The 20216-nt window shown below is 37.5% G+C and overlaps 1 protein-coding gene across 9 annotated transcripts in view; it reads right to left on the reverse strand.

Annotated features, from left to right (window-relative positions):
• The window catches only part of LOC133520126 (PDZ and LIM domain protein 3), a 38922-nt gene that overhangs the window by 1439 nt on the left and 17267 nt on the right, over positions 1-20216 (reverse strand). For 3 of the 9 annotated variants that reach the window (XM_061854463.1, XM_061854461.1, XM_061854456.1), the window contains 7 exons: positions 17733-17813; positions 16122-16323; positions 4622-4768; positions 2581-2628; positions 1796-1884; positions 739-777; positions 158-293 (listed from right to left, as the gene is read on the reverse strand). In XM_061854463.1, coding sequence (XP_061710447.1) covers positions 158-293; positions 739-777; positions 1796-1884; positions 2581-2628; positions 4622-4768; positions 16122-16323; positions 17733-17813 — 742 coding nt within the window. Of the gene's footprint in view, positions 1-157; positions 778-1795; positions 1885-2580; positions 2629-4621; positions 4769-16121; positions 16324-17732; positions 17814-20216 lie in introns of all 9 variants that reach the window. The other 6 variants (XM_061854459.1, XM_061854462.1, XR_009799704.1 and 3 more) reach the window with 5 other exon arrangements.

Consider the following 20216-nt stretch of genomic DNA (forward strand, 5'->3'; position numbering starts at 1 on the left):
AAACACGGTCAATGGCTAATTTACCTCAGGGTTTGTTTTAGGGATGTGTCCACACATTCATGCTGCATATCTTTCCTTTGTGGCAAACGAAATTGACGTTACGTAAACCGAAACCATGAAATGAACTGCCGATACTAGATACAATTGAGTGTCTTACCTTATTGGGCGGCGCAGTGAAGACCTTGCACTCGACAGGCTGGGGCACCTCCTGCACGACGTCGCCGAGCCCGTCCTCCTGCAGCGCCTTGAAGGTCTCCGACTTGGCCGGGTCATACAGCAGCGTCGGCTTGTGGCTGCGGGCGGGCGGGGCGGCGGGCGGGGCGTTAGTGTTTAGTGGTTAGCGGGCGCAAAATAGACAGAAACATTAGAATTAGACCCGGGGACCGTTAGAAGGGCGCGGAAGCGGTTAGTGACGTACCGAGGTGTTTAGTCGTGTTTGTTTTTGAGGAAGGAGAGGTCGATAAAAATACTGACATCGATCATTTAGAAAACGACTGACAATGTTGACTTATAAGCTAAATAAATAATTATAGCTACACCCACACGATGGCACACAATGTTTGTCGCGTGAACGTGTGGATGAAAGGTCGCTAGGACCGGCGGTGGCGACAGGCGGTCGTCGCCAGAACGGAGATCGAAAAACGAGTTTCGCAAGACGAAAGATAGCAAAATAAAAATAAAATAAGCATTAATGCGTCATGAGAGATGGCGTCGAGCCGTGTCTAGTAAAACACTTGCCTCTTGACCATGTGTGGCCGTCCGTAATGGCCGTTAGCGCTATATAATCAGAGAAATAGCCCATTATTAAGCATAATAATTCAATATTTTTGAAGACAGCGACCTGTGGAGTTATTCATGAATTGAAACTTTTCCATTAGTTGAGGTTAAGAAGGGTTTCATGAACCGTTACAGTGCAGCCAATATTATATGAACTTTACATGAATTGAGTAGTTGTATTATATCTGTGGCCCTAGTGAAAAAGGGTACAAGTCTCTGGCAGCGCAGGTGTAAAGGGGTGTAAGTTCCACGTAACACTTATGCCCTTATACACCTAAACTGCCAGAGACTTGTACCCTTTTTCACTAGGGCCACAGATATTTTCTGTGTATAGCACACAAAGCGAGGGATCACTACTAGATTCACTAGTCTAATTTCGAAGTCTAATAAAAAGCCAATATACCTACAACATCACTAGTGATATCTAGCTAGTTAAAATATATATACAACATACAGACGGCACAGGTTAAACCCTCTAACAGGGAAAATAAAATATATCTCAAGAGAATGTCTTGTTTTGTGGCAAATTTTGGAATAATTGTATACAGACGGACGGTCAGGCATTCAATGTGTGAATATAACTAGCTTGGCATTCAGCCATGCTCCTGAAATTCAGTGCCAAGATATTCGTAGTCTCGAAATGATGACACTCAAAACATTTTCTACATATCTCTATACTCTAACATTGAAAGAGTAAACAAACTTATTAAAAATATAAATAACATGGAGGAGCTTACTCTTCGTCAGTTTTTATAAAAATAAATTTATAAAAATACCGATACTTATATAAACTCCATTGAGAATTTAAAGAAAAAACAAGTTATATAGATATATCTAGTGTCATATCTCAACGTATTACTATGAAACCATCCAACTTTGCCCACTATGGGAATTTGCCCATGATTTATCAATTGCAAAAATATACCCGAGCAAAAATGGATGGTTACAAATATTAAGCTCTAGACTATCGTTAAGTCGAGAGTTTATTTTTATTTTCTATAATGTTCTCTATACTCACGGCAAGGGCGAGGACTGTTGCCTAATGGAGTTAGCGATGTTTTGCTCTGAATATAGATTGATCGGCGAGTTGAATTGCTTGTGAACAACCTGAAAAGATAAAGTAACCTTATTAAGTACTAATAAACATGAAAAAAATACGACGATTATTTCAATAAGAAAATCACGTTGATTATTAAAACAGACTGTATATCTCCTGTCTAAAGTTGGTTTTCGATGGGAGTACGTTCGCCAATTTTCATAAAAAGTGACATAAATAAGAAGAAAAGCACTCAGGAGTGAAAAAATGCACGATGTTTTGTGAAAAAATAAACGATGAAAATGAGAAGCTTTAATGACGACAATCAAGATGGCGTATAGACAGATGAATAGATTAGCAGTCCATTGCAGCTATTTAAAAAATATATAAAATGAGAAAAGGACCGTGCTAAGCCGTGTATGTGTATAATTTAATGAATTATTTTTAATACTTCAGGGCAATAAATGTCGGCAACGACATAGCAAAACCTTAACTGAAAATAACAATAAACCTTGGAACCTTTATTGAATCTTTTTGACTAATTGTTTTTTTTTTTTGTCCGTTGTTGTACTATTTACTCATATAAAATTTAAAAAAATCTCTATACGAGAATTCGGTCAATACTCTTGATATCTTTACTGATAGAATGAAGAATGATATGTAAAACCTGTGTCTTGCTGTATAACGTTAAAATAGCTTGCAATGGAATGCCATAAGTTGCTGAAAATTTGCATGCTCGAAGCTCTAACACGCCACACTCTAACCACCTTATTGCCCTCTTCACCGATCACTCGCTGCACCACCGATTCAGCCACCTAAGTTATCAAAAATTCTAAATTTAGTACTCGCTAAGCCGTGCAAATTTTAAAAGTGTAGCATTTTTTGCCAAAATTATGACTAATAGAAATAAGTAAAATATATTTTGTTAGTAGTCATAATTTTGAGAAATCTACAACTAATGTGCAATTTAATTCAACTAAATACCTATTTAAAAGCTGCTCCTAATGCGTATTACAATATTTTTTCAGCATGTAAATAAAAATAAATGACCATGAGAGCTAAATATAACTGAGTTTTAAATAACTAGCATAAAAGTATGCCCACAGCAAAGGTCCTAATGCGACAAACGCTTCTAAAACACGTCATATAATGCGCATATCGCTTTAAGAGTTTCACTTTGAGCGACCATACAAAGCGTCCATTTGTTTAGTTGTGTGTATGTGCGTATTTGTGTGTGCATGCATAGTGCGTAGAAAAGTAAGTGCATATTGTATCTAGAGATTTTGATTGTCCCAGTACCTATACATAACTGTTTTACTTTAGACTGCATTTCGAAATTGGATCCTTCCAACTTTATTTCAGTCAGTTATGAAAGAAATTTAATTAGTTTTTTATAATAATTCTTGTTTTTTTATAAAATTTATTTTATATTCATCCGTATAACATGAGATTCTTTTTAATTCGGACAAAGTTATAATAAGGTGAGCAAAGTTGTACACTATGACTTATTCTCAGTAGTTACTACTATTACTTACTGAGAAAGTTTTGTCAGTGCATACCATCAACGAATTAGTTAAGGTGAGTTCAGGTAATTCAGCTACAGTATCAGACTCAACTGGCGGCAGTTTGAAAAAAAAAAAACGATTTCTGCCAAACTGAGATTAATGAAGTATTAGAATCATTAAATTCATATCCACAAACTTCAATTTACTCTTATTCTATGTAAATAACTCTTGTTACGTACAATAACTGTGTAACCAACTGCCTTCGCCTTGTTTACTATTTTGCCATGTGACTAATAAAATTTAAAATAGAACTCGTCCCTGGTTTTTAGTGCCCGCCTTGAATTAAACTTCCACTGGTGTTAGGTAATGCATAACTGGGCGCAATAAACTGAATGTGATTTGTATATTATTCAAACCAACTTCAATCTAATTTTCAGTTCTGAATCGTATCGTATTAGGATCTATCTACAGATGTGCAAGTTGCGGAAAGTTTCCAAAAAGTTGTAGAAGTTATCGAAAATTATAGGATAATTTCACAGGAACCAAAGGAAAATTAAATTTTATAAATGGAACATTTCGTTTCTATACAAAAACATGATAAGCTTCCGAAATTTTTCCAAGTGCAAATTTCGCAATATGGAAATATTATACCATATGGTTCCTTCTAAAAAATGATATCTATGGACAGGAAATTCGAAATACTTTTATCAAACAATCCGATAAGAACTTAGTCCGAGCCCGAGCCATATACATTCAGATCAGAATTCAGGTTTGTCTGCAGTGGCTCAAAGTCGTCACTCTTTTCTTCTGAGTGGGAACCAGTTCCGTGCTTTTTGTAGCTGTTACGTATTGTCAGTCATATTTATTACCACTCTTTCGTGTCTGTTTTATCCTCCGGTTGTCATAACTCACTTCACTTGCCTCATGAGTTTCTTCATTTTCACTTGAGTGTTTGCATATATATTGTTTTAACAACTGGATAAAATTTTCATCTTATTTTATTAACCTTTTGAACGCCACGCCTATCGTACGCGGCGCGTAATCGTGAACCTTGTCGGTACGCATGAAGGTTGATATTGGGCTGTAGCCGCGCGCGTCATATGACGTCTTTGGCGGTCAAAAGGTTAAACCTTGAGTTTACACCAATAGTGAGCCACTAACGATTATTGGTGGACGCGAAATGCAATCAGGTCGCACTTATTATTACGCGTGAGATGCTTTAAGAGTTCTTATCAAAACAAGATGAAAACCTTATCAAATTGTTCAAACAGATTCAGCCTCCTAGTATCTGCTCATAACATACCTTTTGCCTCATAAGCGTGTCGCGGTAATCGTGGCTCGGCGGCGCCCGCATGGCCGGGTTGGGGTGGTGGCGCAGGTAGGACTCCGTGGGGCCGGGCTCGCGGCGGACCTTGGCGCCGGGCAGGACTAGGGGTGTCGTGCGGTATGGCTGCAAGAGATAAATTTAATGAGAGAAGTTATATAGGGATAAAACACTCGAGTGAGGGAATGCCCATGTCGCCGTCAAGAATCTAGAGTGCACATTTCATGGCCCTCGGTAAACTATACGAAATCGGGCTGAATGAACATAAAAGGCGATCGACAGGTTCCTACACATCATCATCACGTCCTAGGACAAATTATGGCACACTCACACGTTCAACGGGCCGGTGTTCGAATGCTAAGTATGCGGTTACCAAGGCAAATGACCTTGCTTGCATGCGACGAATGACCCAGTGTCATTCAGTAATGATGCATCCCGAAGATTAAATTTCAAGGAATTAAAAAGTTCTGTGGTTCTTTCAATTAGCAGAACTAAACCAGGATGGGGCCAAATGCAACAGTGAAATAGTTTTTTTGCCTTTCAAGGTTAAGAAGTAGTATCTAAATATGACAAAACGCTTCGCAGAAGTTGATATTGTTTAATTGCATCGTTTCCCTTAAGAGTGCTTATTGTTCGACCCAGCTCCGTGATATATGTATATTTAAAAAATTCGCCAGGAATTTCGAAGACTTCAGATTCCGCTATTAATTAAAGGAATCGAGGTTATGCTAAACTCGCGTCGCGCTATATTTACCCCGAGGCTACTTCATGTGGGTTATGATTTCTCGAACACTATTTATATTAAATAATATTTAACACTTTAAGATCGCTCTAATCTCGGTCTTATATCAGTTGTTATAGAGTTGACAATTCTCCAAAACTAAACTAGCTGTTGAGACCTTTTTATTCCAACAAGATGCATAAGATGTGGGTCGTGGTCGGATATAAAATCAACCACTTCAAAGATTTAGGACGTAAAGAAAATATAGTAGGAGACAATTTTCAAAGCGATACGTTGTATAAAGTTTAAAGGCCATATTGGTTTCAAGAAGCAATGTCAATAAATATAACGCTAAATGTAAACCTTTTAAATATCATTACTGCGTCATACACAAATTTTGAAACAAACATTTTCACTCCTGCGGACAATAGGTTAACCGCTGTGCTTACAATTTTAACACACTGGTTAATAAAGGAATAGGTACCCCTCTATGTAGGTTTCCATCAGAGAATATCTTAGGCCTAATATCCCTGACACGTCCGCGGCAGAAACGTTTAGGTACCTAATAGTTGTACACTAACTTAATGTATTAAATAAATCTTATTAAAACGTCAACATGTTATCGTAAAACCTCGTGGGCAAAGTTGGATTTGTTCAGCGAAAAATAAAATAGCAAATAATGCAACTTTGCCCCGAAGTTTTAACGTCCTTGCTGTTGAATACCTAAAAAGAGAGAAGTTTATGTAGTCAAATTAACAAAGAGTCAATGAGAAAAGATCTATTTTGCGATTTCCTTTACGACTGAGCTATTAGTACCTACTAAGTCATCCCTTTATGTTATTCTGGTACCAAAAGAGAAGAGAAGTTAACCAGCACTTTTACATTTCATTAATTATTTTATTAGTTGAATTCTATCGTTAAAGAACTATGATCCAAAAAATACAAGTTACAAAGGCCTCTTTTATGTTCCGGGAAAAACTGTGTAATGTTTGTAAAATAAACTAGAAAGTATGCCACCAAATGGCTATCGCTAACAAAAGCGTCTATTTCCGAATGTTTACCTAGGCGCTGCGCTGACGCAACGCTTACTCAGAGCAAATATAAAGTGCGGAATCTTGCCATTTCGTGCTATTTATGGGTTTTGATATAATTTATTTAGCATTTCGGTATGTGCTGGCTTTTTTTATAACGGACATATTTTAAACTGCAAACCACAGTGAGGATCCCGAAGGAGGTTAGTACTGTTATAAGCTGTACTTTAGGTCCATGGTCCATATACGATAACGACTCTAAATATGCTATATGAATATCATCATATTGACTTAAGGGGACCACTGATTAATAGTTCGTCGGAAGATATCGGCCTGTCAGTTAGAACCAATACTTAAAGTTCCGAACAACTGACAGGCCGATACCCTCCAAACTTAACGAAGAAGGCATACTTATCTCCAAACGTGAAATGTCTCGTTGAGGTGTTCCCTTTTGGTCTTCATCTGCATTATCAGCAGTTCCACTTCATCAAATGTAACTTTTTTTAAAGATAAATGCTTGATTTGTTGATCAAAATATAAATATCACTATATGAATGCCTAAAAGATTTGAAGTGTTCCTTCGATTCCTCACGGATCCTACCATCAGAACTAGATTTTGACAAAAATGGGACCTATCTGTAAATAGATATACTCTTTAAAAAAAAAACTTATTTTCCAAATGGGTAGAATTTCTGACGTAACAAATATAAAATAATGAAAAAACATGTACAACCGAATTGATGTCCCAAACATTTGCCCTCTAGGACAATCATGGGCGATTTTAAGAGGAATTCCTAGTTGATATACCAACTATCTAAATATTACTTACATAGTATGATTCTGAATCAGGCGTTAGCATAATTGTTACAAATATTATATACCCATAAAAGTAATTAAATACGAGAATGTACTGATGTACAAGTTGCGGAAAGTTTAAAATGTTTAAGTTAATATGGAAAAGTTCTCAGAACTTTCAAGAAAATATCATAGGGAATTAGGAAACTTTCGTTTTGGAATCGGAGAATTTGGATAGATCAAAAATACATATGAGAAGTTTCCGGAAATTTTCAATGAGGAAATTTCGTAATTTCGGAAACTCTCTGACTAAACACTACTACGAGAATATGTTAGAAGCAAATTTTCCTCATATACTTAACAGCTACTTATATAATATAACGAACGAAAAAATGTTATCAATAAATTTAACATTAATCATTACCTAACTAAACCTCTACGAAGCAATATATTTCGCTACGTACCGAGAAAACCATGCTATAGGCCGCCGCCGTAACGTAGATATAGGAGTAATGGGTATGGGTACTTAAATGAATGAAGTGCAGATTCTATTTTTGTCTCCATCATTTTGATTGCATCGCGATTAATAAACTGCGATCTTGAATTCATTGAAAACCCGAGAACAAAACTCCTTTAAGAGCGGATATGGACCATCCTACAGGTCATCCTAACTATAGGGTTTTCCAACGAAAGTTCTTCTTTCGAGGAGGATTGCTAGTTGCTACAAAAGTATGCTCGAAGCGCACACTATCACTATCATCCTTCTCAGGTAAGATCAAGATCAAGAAGATTTTCTTTTTCACCACCCCAACAGTGGCGCGGCGTATAGTAAAGGAATATGATTCCGTACCACATTAATATTGTCCCTGTGATAAGGTTCGAAATGGTACAGATATTAAATTCCTTGGCCGAGGACACAGCTCGAATCCAGCCGGCTTGTCTAATTTGAATCGATTGTGCACGATATCATACAGGTTTTAAAGAAACAGCACGTCAATTTAGCACCCGTTTACCCAACAGGCATGTTTAATGCTCCGATACCGGTATTTGGGTACATTTTCTTTTCTCACATGCCATAATGTATGCTGTCGTAACAAGCAGTTCAAGCCAAAACATGTTTTTTATCCGTCATTAATACTCGTTTAAAGCCTGCCAGGAAATTCTCGTGGGCGTCCAGTTTCGTGACATTGCGACTGAAATAGCCCACAGCTGACGACTCATATCAAATACGATGATAGTGAAATGGAAGGTGATTCAGAAGAATTATTACTTTCGATCTCGTATTCATATTTTTAAACTATTTTCAACGCAAGAGTTCTCTCAAACTATTCTATTTTCAACTGTTTCAGAGTGAATTTAAAAGAGGGTTTTCATCATCGAAGCCGGGCAGATAAATAGTTTGGTTAGAAAAGAATATGCGAGTCTGCAAAATCATAGTAGCAATATTATCTAAATTTAATTCCTAAAACTCACATATATTTCAATAGACCGGTCTGGCCTAGTGGGTAGTCACCCTGCCTATGAAGCCGATGGTCCCGGGTTCGAATCTCAGTAAGGGCATTTATTCGTGTGATGAACACAGACATTGTTCCTGAGTCATGGGTATTTTCTTTGACAACCGGTTTGGCCTAGTGGGTAGTGACCCTGCCTACAAAGCTGATGGTCCCGAGTCCAAATCCTGGCAAGGGCATTTATTCGTGTGATGAGCATGGAGCATTAAGTATTTATAAATATTTATATATTATATATATCGTTGTCGAAGTACCCTCAACACAAGCCTTATTGAGCTTACTGTGGGACTTAGTCAATTTGTGTAATAATGTCCTGTAATATTTATTATTTATTATTATTTATTCTATGTATATAAATGTGTATTTATCTATATACGTATGTATATCGTCGCCTAGTACCCATAGTACAAGCTTTGCTTAGTTTGGGGCTAGGTCGATCTGTGTAAGATTTTCCCCAAATATTTATTTAATATGTGTACAATTTTCTGTGATAAAGCTGGTAAGCATTTCACTGATTATGATAAGGTTGCTGAACAAAATGATGAAGAATAAAACAAATTAAAAAAGAGTAAAAATAACAAAATAAGCTGAAAATAAGAAGCTGAGCATTAGAATTTAAGAGGACAGGTGGAATGATACCACGGGATGATATAACAAACGATGAGAATGTTATTCCCAATGTTTTAGAAGAAAGAGAGATTGAGATGAAGGATACTGTAATTAAGAAGGTTAAAGATATAACAGGCTGTATCACAAATAAAATTTAAAGCATAGGTTCCTACTGTAAGTTCCTACTGTGAGTACCTACTGTTGAAATACAGGGGTAATAAAAGCCGTTATTATGGCGTCAGCCGTCAAAGCTAAAAAACACTGGTTCATTTTGAGCCCCCGGAACTAGAGGCTCTGGTCACTTCTTTCGAATATGATATAATTTTAGTAAGTAATAAGTAAGTCAACAAAATTTGCTAAAACCCTACGACGAATCACTCACTGCGGAAAATTACGCCGTAAAGCCCACGAGTTATTACATCACATATTTTGTAACACTACGCTTTCAAGTGCTCCCAAATTAGACGCGTTTAGAACATGCTAGAAATCCACGATTTCAAATCGTTTAATTCATCAGACATCTGGCTTTCAGAGTTATGTTAAACTAAATCACTGCGCGACACCAAGTTGAGGATTAATGCGTTAGTACCTAACAGAACTTTAGGTTTAAGTAACGCACCCAGTTGGTGACGACTTCATCCTCAGGATGCATGGGATCCTGGTATCCATTCGGGAAGAAGTTAGGGTTGACGGCCATCTTTGAAGCACTAAGAAGCACGGTTTGTCAAGCAAGTAGCGAGCACGGACGTTGGTCGAGCGAGGATCGAGCGCGGACTGCCGCTCCAGCGGCTTTGCGTAAACAACATGATGCATTCTATTTCGGAAAATAGCGGGAAAATAGGTGTGACGTGGGAGTCGCCGTTAACCTGTCATTATTTATTGTCCGATACTTGATCATTCCCGAGCTGGAGGTTAGTTTAGCAACGGTGTGTCTTATCGATAGTCGGTTCCATCAACTTCTATATTTCTCCAGATCTAACATATAAGTATTTAATTGAAAATCTCACCACTACACGTGCAATACATGAGACGTGTTCTAATTGTAATAACAGGTTATGATTTTGATCTAAACGCCGCCGGCGTCACGTCGCCGACCTCTATTCGTCTGTGCCCATCACTACTCCAAATAAACGCCTATCTGGGGGCACGGCAGTGCCCCCACCAAGTCGAGAAAAAAAGCATCACGGCCGTACCATCCTTTTCTCGAAGCAATTCAGACCATTTTCGACCCCCTGTAACTTCGTTGTGGATAAAACTAGAAGACTGAAATTTTCAATAACCATGCAACGTGTAAAGACACGGTATATTTCAAATTTCATTCAATTTGAACCAGTATTTTAAGAATTATAACGGGTCAAATTTCTTAATTTTGTCACTCACTGACTCACCGATCATCAAAATTCTAAGGCACTTCTAGCAGACCTAGAAGCTTCAAATTTGGAATATAAGTAGTGTTTGGTGTATGAATCAAGGAAAAACTAAAAAATCTAGAAAAGACCGCAAAGAAAATTAAGCCCATACAGCCAAGTCTTCAGTTAAATTTTTCAATATTGGCTTTATTCATAACGATGTTTTATTTATGTTTTACGGCAGTTATTATTATTGCGTGCGAAGCCGCGGGTTTAAGCTAGTCCCATATAAATATAGGCGCATGGTAGTGCCCCTGCCAAATCGAGCAAAAAATGGGTATTCCCGTCATGAAAAAAAGTTCATAAGTCAGAGAGAGGGCTTTAAGAAAATTCGTTGCTGGTAGATATACATATATACAATAAGTAGAAGGTACCGAAAAGGAAAAAAGTAGAACTGTCTACAAAATACAAAAAGAAATGAGATCCCATCAAAAACAATACTTGTCAAAAAAACCAAGTCTCGCAACTCAGTTTTTCTGCGGTAAAAAGTTGTGAGATCCATGTAATACCAAGTCGGTTATTAATTTATTCAGTCTCTACTTAAGCGACTTTCTGTCTTAATACGTCCAGTCTCTAAGACCACGATCGTGGTCCATAACAATTGAAAATCAATTGTGTCTGGAATCTCCGTACTCGAAGCATTAAGTTGTTACGTAATAATTAACAGCATCTTATAGTGACGCATATCAATATTAAAATTCTTTAATGTTTTATATAAATATATTGAGACTTGGCCATCGCCTGAAAACACGTGTAAATTCAATCGCCTGAAAACACATGTAAATTCAATTATTTAGTGCGATGGCCAAGTCTCAATATATTTATATAAAACATTAAAGAATTTTAATATTGATATGCGTCACTATAAGATGCTGTTAATTATTACGTAACAACTTAATGCTTCGAGTACGGAGATTCCAGACACAATTGATTTTCAATTGTTATGGACCACGATCGTGGTCTTAGAGACTGGACGTATTAAGACAGAAAGTCGCTTAAGTAGAGACTGAATAAATTAATAACCGACTTGGTATTACATGGATCTCACAACTTTTTACCACAGAACAACTGAGTTGCGAGACTTGGTTTTTTTGACAAGTATTGTTTTTGATGGGATTAATTGTACGCCTAAGGTAAGATACAAATCTGTTAACTTCAATACCTAATTGTCTCAAGACCAATTTACTTCTTAGACTATTTGTGTCGAAAATTATGGTCAAAGGTCTCAATTACCATAAGGACGAGATTTGCTTGTACCTTTATACGAACAATCTGTCAAAGCGTCTTTATGCCCCTTATGGCAAGCGACAAAGTGGGACTTATTACTACTACATATTGTATTTGTGTATTACATTTCATATATTCTAAAACAGTTGAACATTATCTTCTAGAACTTCTGTCGTTAAGATATAATACAATTGAAACGGATTATCTACAATGAATTTAAGATAATACCTACATTCTGACCCGTCCGACGTGTCTACCCGTGGACCACGAATACTGTACAAGGGTTCGAAACGTCCAGACGCATTTTTAATTCATTATACGCGATATAGCGCTAAATAACTGTTTTTATTCCATTAATTACTATAGTGATAACCGTAGAGTTAATCGATTCATTAAATTGTGTTAATGCAGAGTCTTATCTATCTTAAAGTAGCAGGCTACTGGGTTTGTGAGTAAAGTACCATAAATACTACATGTAATCCTATTCATACGAGTCTAAATCGGTTTTCTGATTCATGGAGCGCAATTAGATTTGCGTACTAGCATTCGATGTCGGCGATGAATTGCCGCGAATATGGCAGGAGTTCAAGTTTCAGTTGGTGCGTGGAAAATCGCGGGTTTTCGCGATACAGTGTAAAGTAACGTACTAGGTACATTTTTGTGGTTTATTATGTAAAGCGTGTTTTATTTTATATTCAACAGTAGACCTTAGAAAACACTTGTGCATGACTCCTCAAGCTCACGTTCAACTAAGAATCCAAACAAGTGAAACATGGTTACAATACTTACAATTTATCCATTAATAGGTACCTACGCGATTTATCTAGGCATCTATTGTACAAATAAATAGGCAGTCCGACACAATCTAATAACAGATGAGGGTACATAACATTTGTCAAATAGTTGGCTCTCAATGTCCTCTATCATGACATGAGCCTAGGTTTAGTATATTCCCATTTGTCCCATTTGTTATGAACATTTAGGTGCTATTGTTTTAACAAAACGTTACTAATTGTGCACTAGTTACATTTATTTACTTTTTTTATGGAGGATAGACAGGAGTTTGACCACGATCACACCTGATGGTAAGTGATGATGCGGTCTACGGTGGACCACGCTTACTTACTTGCCATTTCCTAACTTTATGACTCTTCTTCGTATTGTAAAAGCTTTTATTTAACTTTCCCTGTATGTATGGGTCAAATCTTGGAAGCAAAGTTGAGACACTTCCCGATATCCGATTGAGCTGAAAATTTGCATACATAAGTCGGGTGACAATGCCATCGGTATGGTACCTTCGAGCTGATCTGATGATGGAGGAGGTGGCCATAGGAACTCTGTCATAAAACAACTCAACCTTTGTGTTTGGGGTTTTTAAAATAGATTCGATGAGTTAATTGCGTGTGCGAAGAAACGTACAGTCAGCGATAAAAGCTTGTACCGAAAATATTTTTTTGACTGTACTGACAAGTATAGTGGACAATAATTTGAAACAACGGAGGTTCAGCTGAATTTGAGTACTGGCAGTACTGCATCTATACACGCCACGGCGTCATAATACTTAATCCCATACTTTTATCCTAAAGCGACGACCATTCTAGTCTTCCAACTCAGAGTGAAAACTATATTACGCTTTTCTCATAAGCCCAATAAATGTCAAAAACAAAAGAATTTGAAAATGTAATCTTAAGATAAATAATTTAATTACTTTGCATTCAAAATGCCGCTAATTGGCTTATTAGCATACTGCGGTGAACATAAAAATAATCTAAATTTCGTTATTTGCGTCTCATTTGCCTTTCTCTTGCATATTTGTAATTCGGATATTTTCGATATTCGCGGTAGACACTCCATTAGGATTAGGCCTCACGATGTTTTCTTTCATTAAAAAACTAAAACCCTTCACTACTAAAAGTTTCTAGAAATTTTCTAAAAATTTGAAATTAAGTACTTTATAAGTAGGTATAATTGATTTTAGATCAGCTTTACACGATCAAATAGTCTGTGATCATAAGTTAGTGTCGTCAGAGTGGGCCGGTTTAATTAATAACGTATCTTTAGATATAATGGAGCGCTGGCGCGGTTCCAGGGCGACGTATGTGTTAACCTATATCACGTAAACGCCAAGGACATGATTATACAAAATGGTGGATAGGAGAATCTAGACTTAGGCTTATGGATGACTCACGCTAAAATAGTTCGGGTCCACCCGTGGTGTACCTACGACGCTTTGTTTTCTTTTCAAGCAACAAGTGATGACTTGTCATACAATTTATTCGAATTTTTATAAAGACTTGTGACGATGTGACCCGTATTGTGAAAAACCGACAAACTATACAAAATGGAAAATAACACCCAAAGTTTGTGACATGACCGCATGCAGGTTATTGCCAAAATTCGGTACAGTAAAATACTCAGAGATATAACTGGGTCTAACGCGATATAATTTCATTTATTTATTTATATCCGATGTTTTTGCACTAAATAAGTGTGTGTACAAAACGCGAGAGTATAAAATTTTATAGTGAAACACCGTACCTTTCTGTTCCTTTAACATTGGGAATAAGTTTTTGGCAAACATTTCCTTTTTAGTACAATCTTTAGAGTCACATCAAGCTAAGTTGGCAGCCATTTTGATAGCCCAGCCTGTGCTAGTGTTAAGTAAACGTCATAATTTCGTAGAAGTTTGACGTTTGCAACAACACTTGCACTGTCTGGGCTGTAAAATCGCTGCCAACTTATCTTGGTCTGACTTACTATACTTTTCTTACCACAGAAAACGAATACTCATCGAAACACTTTTAAAAACCCCAAACGCAATTTGATTGCGTTAATTCTTCACGGGGTGCCTATGGTCATCTCCTGTCTCCATTATCAGATTAGCTCGATGGAAGATAAATCTTGGAAGCTAAATTTGAACTACTTCTCGGTTTCCGATTGAGCTAAAATTTTGCATACATATGTAAATCGGATGACAATGCAATATTATGATGACGTGGAGCAGATTTAATGATGGAGACAGGAGGTGGCCATGGGAACTCTGTGATAAAACAACACAAACGAATTGTGTCAGGGGTTGTTAGAATTGTCTGTATGAGTATTAGTTGTCTGTGGAAAGAACCAAAAAGGTTTTTTTTGTCAAAAACTTATCTGTGTTTGAGAGCAGTCCTTTTGGATCTAGTGCGAAAAGGAAAGTATATTTGGTGCCACCTTAAATATCATCAAAAATGATGGCAAGATTATCTAGGTAATGCAACGGTTGATAGCACGACTACTCTGATATGAATTTCCATAAATGGATAGATATGATACGAATTGGATCCATTTGCCATACAAAACGATTGTCCCCTTCGGTGACATGGACATTTACACGAGATTTATCGGAATTTATGTTATGATAGCTGTAATGTAACTAAGGCCGCGTTCCTACACAGAGAGTCGTGCCTCGTGGCCTGTGGAGGCGTTCACATATAGGACGGTACGATTACTGGTGTTACGACATAGTGGGAACGCGGCCTAAGACGAGTAGAATTCGTCTCCCGGTCATATAACATAATATTATTTTAATAGCTTCAGACAGTGCAACAGTAATGACACAGCCGCTGCTTTGGCAGGGCCTCAAATCAAATATGACGAATATTGTACATGCGACTGTGCAGAGTACTAACAACTTTTGACATGACTTACTATTGGTGGACCGTATGTCTTTGCAATAAGGTTGAGGACATGTCAGTTAATAATATGGACGATGGTACGAGCGGAGTTACAAGTACTAGCATAATTGATATTGGATTGTGATATAGACGAAAGATGAACAGCTGAATCTCAGATGATGGAGGAAAACTGGGAGTTACGCCACAAGAACAAGACACAATATTACCTACGTCAACAAGTGCTTTTGCCAAATAGCATTTTTTTTCACTGGACCTATCCAGGCGCTTTAGAAACCTATTTCTTAAACGGTACATGATAAAATGATAAAATCCTTAGGTTTTTTTTACCAAAATGTTCACTATTGTATTGTTTACAGGAAAGATACTCATTTCCAGAACGTTTGTGACCCGAACAGGTTTTCACTCAACATAGTTTTCACTTTTACACTCGATGCTGCAAGCGTCAGCGGCAAGATTTACTTGAAGCTTTCGGGTTAAAGTGATTTTACACTAAGTTACTAACCTGGCTGTTCAAAGATTCATCCAGCGTATCGTCTGTCCGTGACGAGTATGTAGGCGACAGCATCATCGTGCGGTACTCGCCCTCGAACTGCGGCGGGTAGGTCTGCTGGCCATGGCCTTGGGGCCCGTAGCCCTGCTGAGGTACAGGGGTGCGCGGAAGCGATTCTGGTCGGAACGCCGTCGGTGGCATCGGGCTTGGAGTTCTGTGAAAAGGTACGTTTTAGTTTCTACATAGTAAATAAAGCATGTCTAAAAGATCGACCATACTGATTAGAATACGGTATTAGGTAAACGCAACGTTGCTGATAGGCGGAAGCGGCGTGGTAGCAAAACGTAACGCGCAATTGTATGTTCTACTTTAAGGGTCTCCAAAATGACCCGGAACCACAATGCATAAAAATGGAAAAAAGTAGCTTTTATTCTGCCTTCGCTGTCGTGGGTTAGGTTAGGTTAGATCGACCACCATCGAAGATCCTAATTCCAGAGATCCTAATACACAATTTAAAATAGTTTTCCCGAGATTCAACCTCGCAAATCCTGACAAAAGGCGTCCGCTAGCTGGCTGGCGCGGCTGCACAGAGCGGAGCGCACGCAAGCGGGTGACATTGTGGGTAAAAACCATCGCACGCATCCGCGCCAGTCATCGTTGCTCATACTATTTTTCGTTAACCCGCTCAACCGCTCAGTGCAACCGCGCCAGCTAGCGGACGCCTAAGATAAATTGAATTTTGTATGTTCAGTTTTTGAATTTAGAAATGATCTTGACCGTTGTTTTCAATATGATGACTTATATAATGACAATGACATCACACACAAGGGCATTGGTTTTAAAGGAATCCGACATTGAAATGTGAGAGATCTAAATGTGTGCCAACAAATGTTTGTGTGTGAACAATTGTTTTGTTTAATTGTTAATTAAAATATACATTTTTCACAAATGTCACATTCGATACTGATGAGACATAGGCTGTACAATGAGGTGGTATACATTATAACGACAACACGAATGTACTTCTTAATCTACCTCATAGATCTAAAACAACGCTTACGCTTAAAGATAATTGAATTGCAGTGCTGCGTAATACTTATGTCATAAATCTCCAAATATTTCAAAATACTAGTCTAAAAAGGAACTAATAGCATTTCAATCTAGAACACACAGAACCAAAGTCACAGGCCACAAAGAACAGAAGTCGCTTTAACAACTTGTAATCTTTGACATTTGGAAGTTTCAGGGGGCCTAACCAAGAATGAGAATCGTTTGCGAAACGACTGCGAAACGCTATCTGTCTCACTAATATCACGCTAAATACCTATGGAAAAGTGACAGAGAGACAGAAAGCGTTTGTTGTCGCGCAAACGATTGTTATCTTTGTTAGGCCCCCGAAGGCTTCCTCATCTTGATAAACGCGTCGCGAATGCGCTTATTTGCGAAAATTGCAAAAGGCTCGATAACTATGCTAGCGATGAAATCGCCTACAAAGCAACTCTGTCTGTGTGTGTCTACACACGTCTGTGTCTGTGAAAGCCTCAGTAAAATATATCCAAATTGTAAAGAAACAGCTAAAATATTGTGTGAGGCCGTTGCTATGCTGTGGAAAAATGAACATACCTGTATGGCGAGTTAACAATGTAGGCGGGCGACCGCGGCGCTAGAGAGGACGCGCTGCGCGGCTGTTCGCGGTCCACGTCCCTACACATGGTGTGAGTGACATGAACATGGTAACAGAAAATGGCAAACAAACTGATACTGTGTGAAGTGCCGGGGCCCCAAAAACAAAGTTTGAGAAATCACAACGTAATCGCAAGTTTTAGAGTTAAAGTGGGTCAAATTTTGTGTCAAGATCATCATACCTCAACAAAATATTCGATCAGACACGGCCTCCTAGTTAACATTTTGATTGTCGCCAATCAACAACACAAATAGGTCTGAGCGGTTCATTTTTGGTCCCCTTGTTCACTCTTTCAGTGCGATTGAGTGCTACGCCGTAGGCCGTCGTATTGATTTCCCACTACGTAGCGTAGCGTCAAAGAGTTGAGGTGTAAAGTCTAAGAAATATCGTGCCTAGAATATGGCAGCTGATTCAGATGGCACTGTACAGCAAATTATGTGGTAGGTAACTGGTCAGGTGGTTTAAAATTGACGTTTGAAAATTCAGTTACCATAAAACACATGGCGTCGAACAATGCCATCTAGTACAGTTTCAAAAACTCGAGGGAACGATTTTTATTAAACTTTTTCTTCTACAGTCAAATAACTCTTTGGCCATGCACATTGCGCAATGAAAGGGCAAATCAACAACACTATAAATAATGTTGACATTGAAATGAACGACAATAAGTAAATACAAATACAGAAGAATCTTTTTGAAGTAAGTATATAAGTACAGGTTGGGCAAATAAGAGTGATATGCGTTGTTGTTAAATTTTTATTATATTAAGTGCAAAACTTATTATTTTTTCATAAATATATTATTCAGAAAGCATTTGTTTCCCAAATGCTTGTTTCACATTGTTTGTTCGGTTAATTTCGAGAAAAAGTGACAGTGGTTGACACCAAAATTCCTCAAATTTTGCAGCTCCTGGCTTATTTCTGTGGGGCTATCTAAAATAACGTGTCTATGCTAATAAGATAATTAAATTTAAACACTATCCGACACAAATTTACTAAGATAAGATAATAAATAAGATAAGATAATAAATGCTGAAAATTGCGATGATAAGGGCCTGCTATTGGACACGGTTTGGATTGGACTGCTGGTGGACATATTTCCGACATTATGTTCCGCACGTATTTGCCAACCCTGAATAATATATTTTTAAACAATACTTAATAATCTTTGAACTAAATATACTTAAAAATTTAAAACAAAATGTATACATCTTATTTGCCCATCTTGTATAAAGAAACAAATCGCAATTGATCCAAGAATAAATACTCTTGTAAACAATTCTAAGACATAGGTATAACTAATACGAATAGCATTCTCATAGCATAATGGATCTCTGAAAAGTAAACAAAAATGCATTGAGGAGGCGTGTGATTTCATGCAAACGTGCGTTGTTAGGGCCACATGGTAACATGTAAACATTAAATGTCCTACTTCTGAAACGTAGAAATATATTTAAGCAATGTTTGTAGTTTATTTTAAAGCATAATAGCATTTGAAGGAAACGTACTACTTTGAATAGTTGGAATGTATAAATAAATTATGTTTTAAAAAAAGCGCTGGTGGCCTAACGGTAAGCGTGCGACTTGTAATCCGGAGGTCGCGAGTTCAAACCCCGGCTCGTACCATTGAGTTTTTCGGAACTTATGTACGAAATATCATTTGATATTTACCAGACACTTTTCGGTGAAGGAAAACATCGTGAGGAAAGAGGACTAAACCCAACAAGGCCTAGTTTGCCTTCTGGGTTTGGATGGCAGTCGCTTTCGTAAAGACTAGTGCCTACGCCAAATCTTGGGATAAGGTGTCAAGCGGACCCCAGGCTCTCATGAGCCGTGGCAAAATGCCGGGACAACGCGAGGAAGAAGAGAGTTTAAATAAATTATATTTTAGTTCAATAATAATCTCCCTACTAAGGAAAACTGAATATTTGTAAATATGTCGCCATTTGGCATCATTCATTACACCCAAAAAAATTGCTATTAGTTTTGTGTCGCATAATTGTCTTCGCAATTTGTACTGTTTACAAGCAGAAACATTTTAAAAGAAGCATGCCATTTATATTCGCAGGTGACGCATCTGTTTACATTTGAGCATGTTTCAGACATAACGCGAAATGCAATTAACATGACATCATGTTTTTATTCCACCTGTAACACTTATGTAAATATCTGCGAAATTTGAATTAGTCTCACGAAGTAATTTTACAGGTCTAGATTGAAGGAAAATCATGCGGTTGAGAAGCACGGATATGCTTACCATGGCTACGTTCAAAATACATTTGAATAAGGAGATCTACTATGGGGAAGCAAATATTTTAGTATTACGTTTACTTTATAGATCCTAACCTAGGTTTGTAACGCTTATTTAAATATCTAAAATATCATATTTAACTAAAGAATTTCAATTTAGCAGGTTCAGGTTGA

The sequence above is a fragment of the Cydia pomonella genome, chromosome 7 (assembly GCF_033807575.1).
Source record: "Cydia pomonella isolate Wapato2018A chromosome 7, ilCydPomo1, whole genome shotgun sequence".
In the NCBI taxonomy this organism is placed as follows: Eukaryota; Metazoa; Arthropoda; class Insecta; order Lepidoptera; family Tortricidae; genus Cydia; species Cydia pomonella.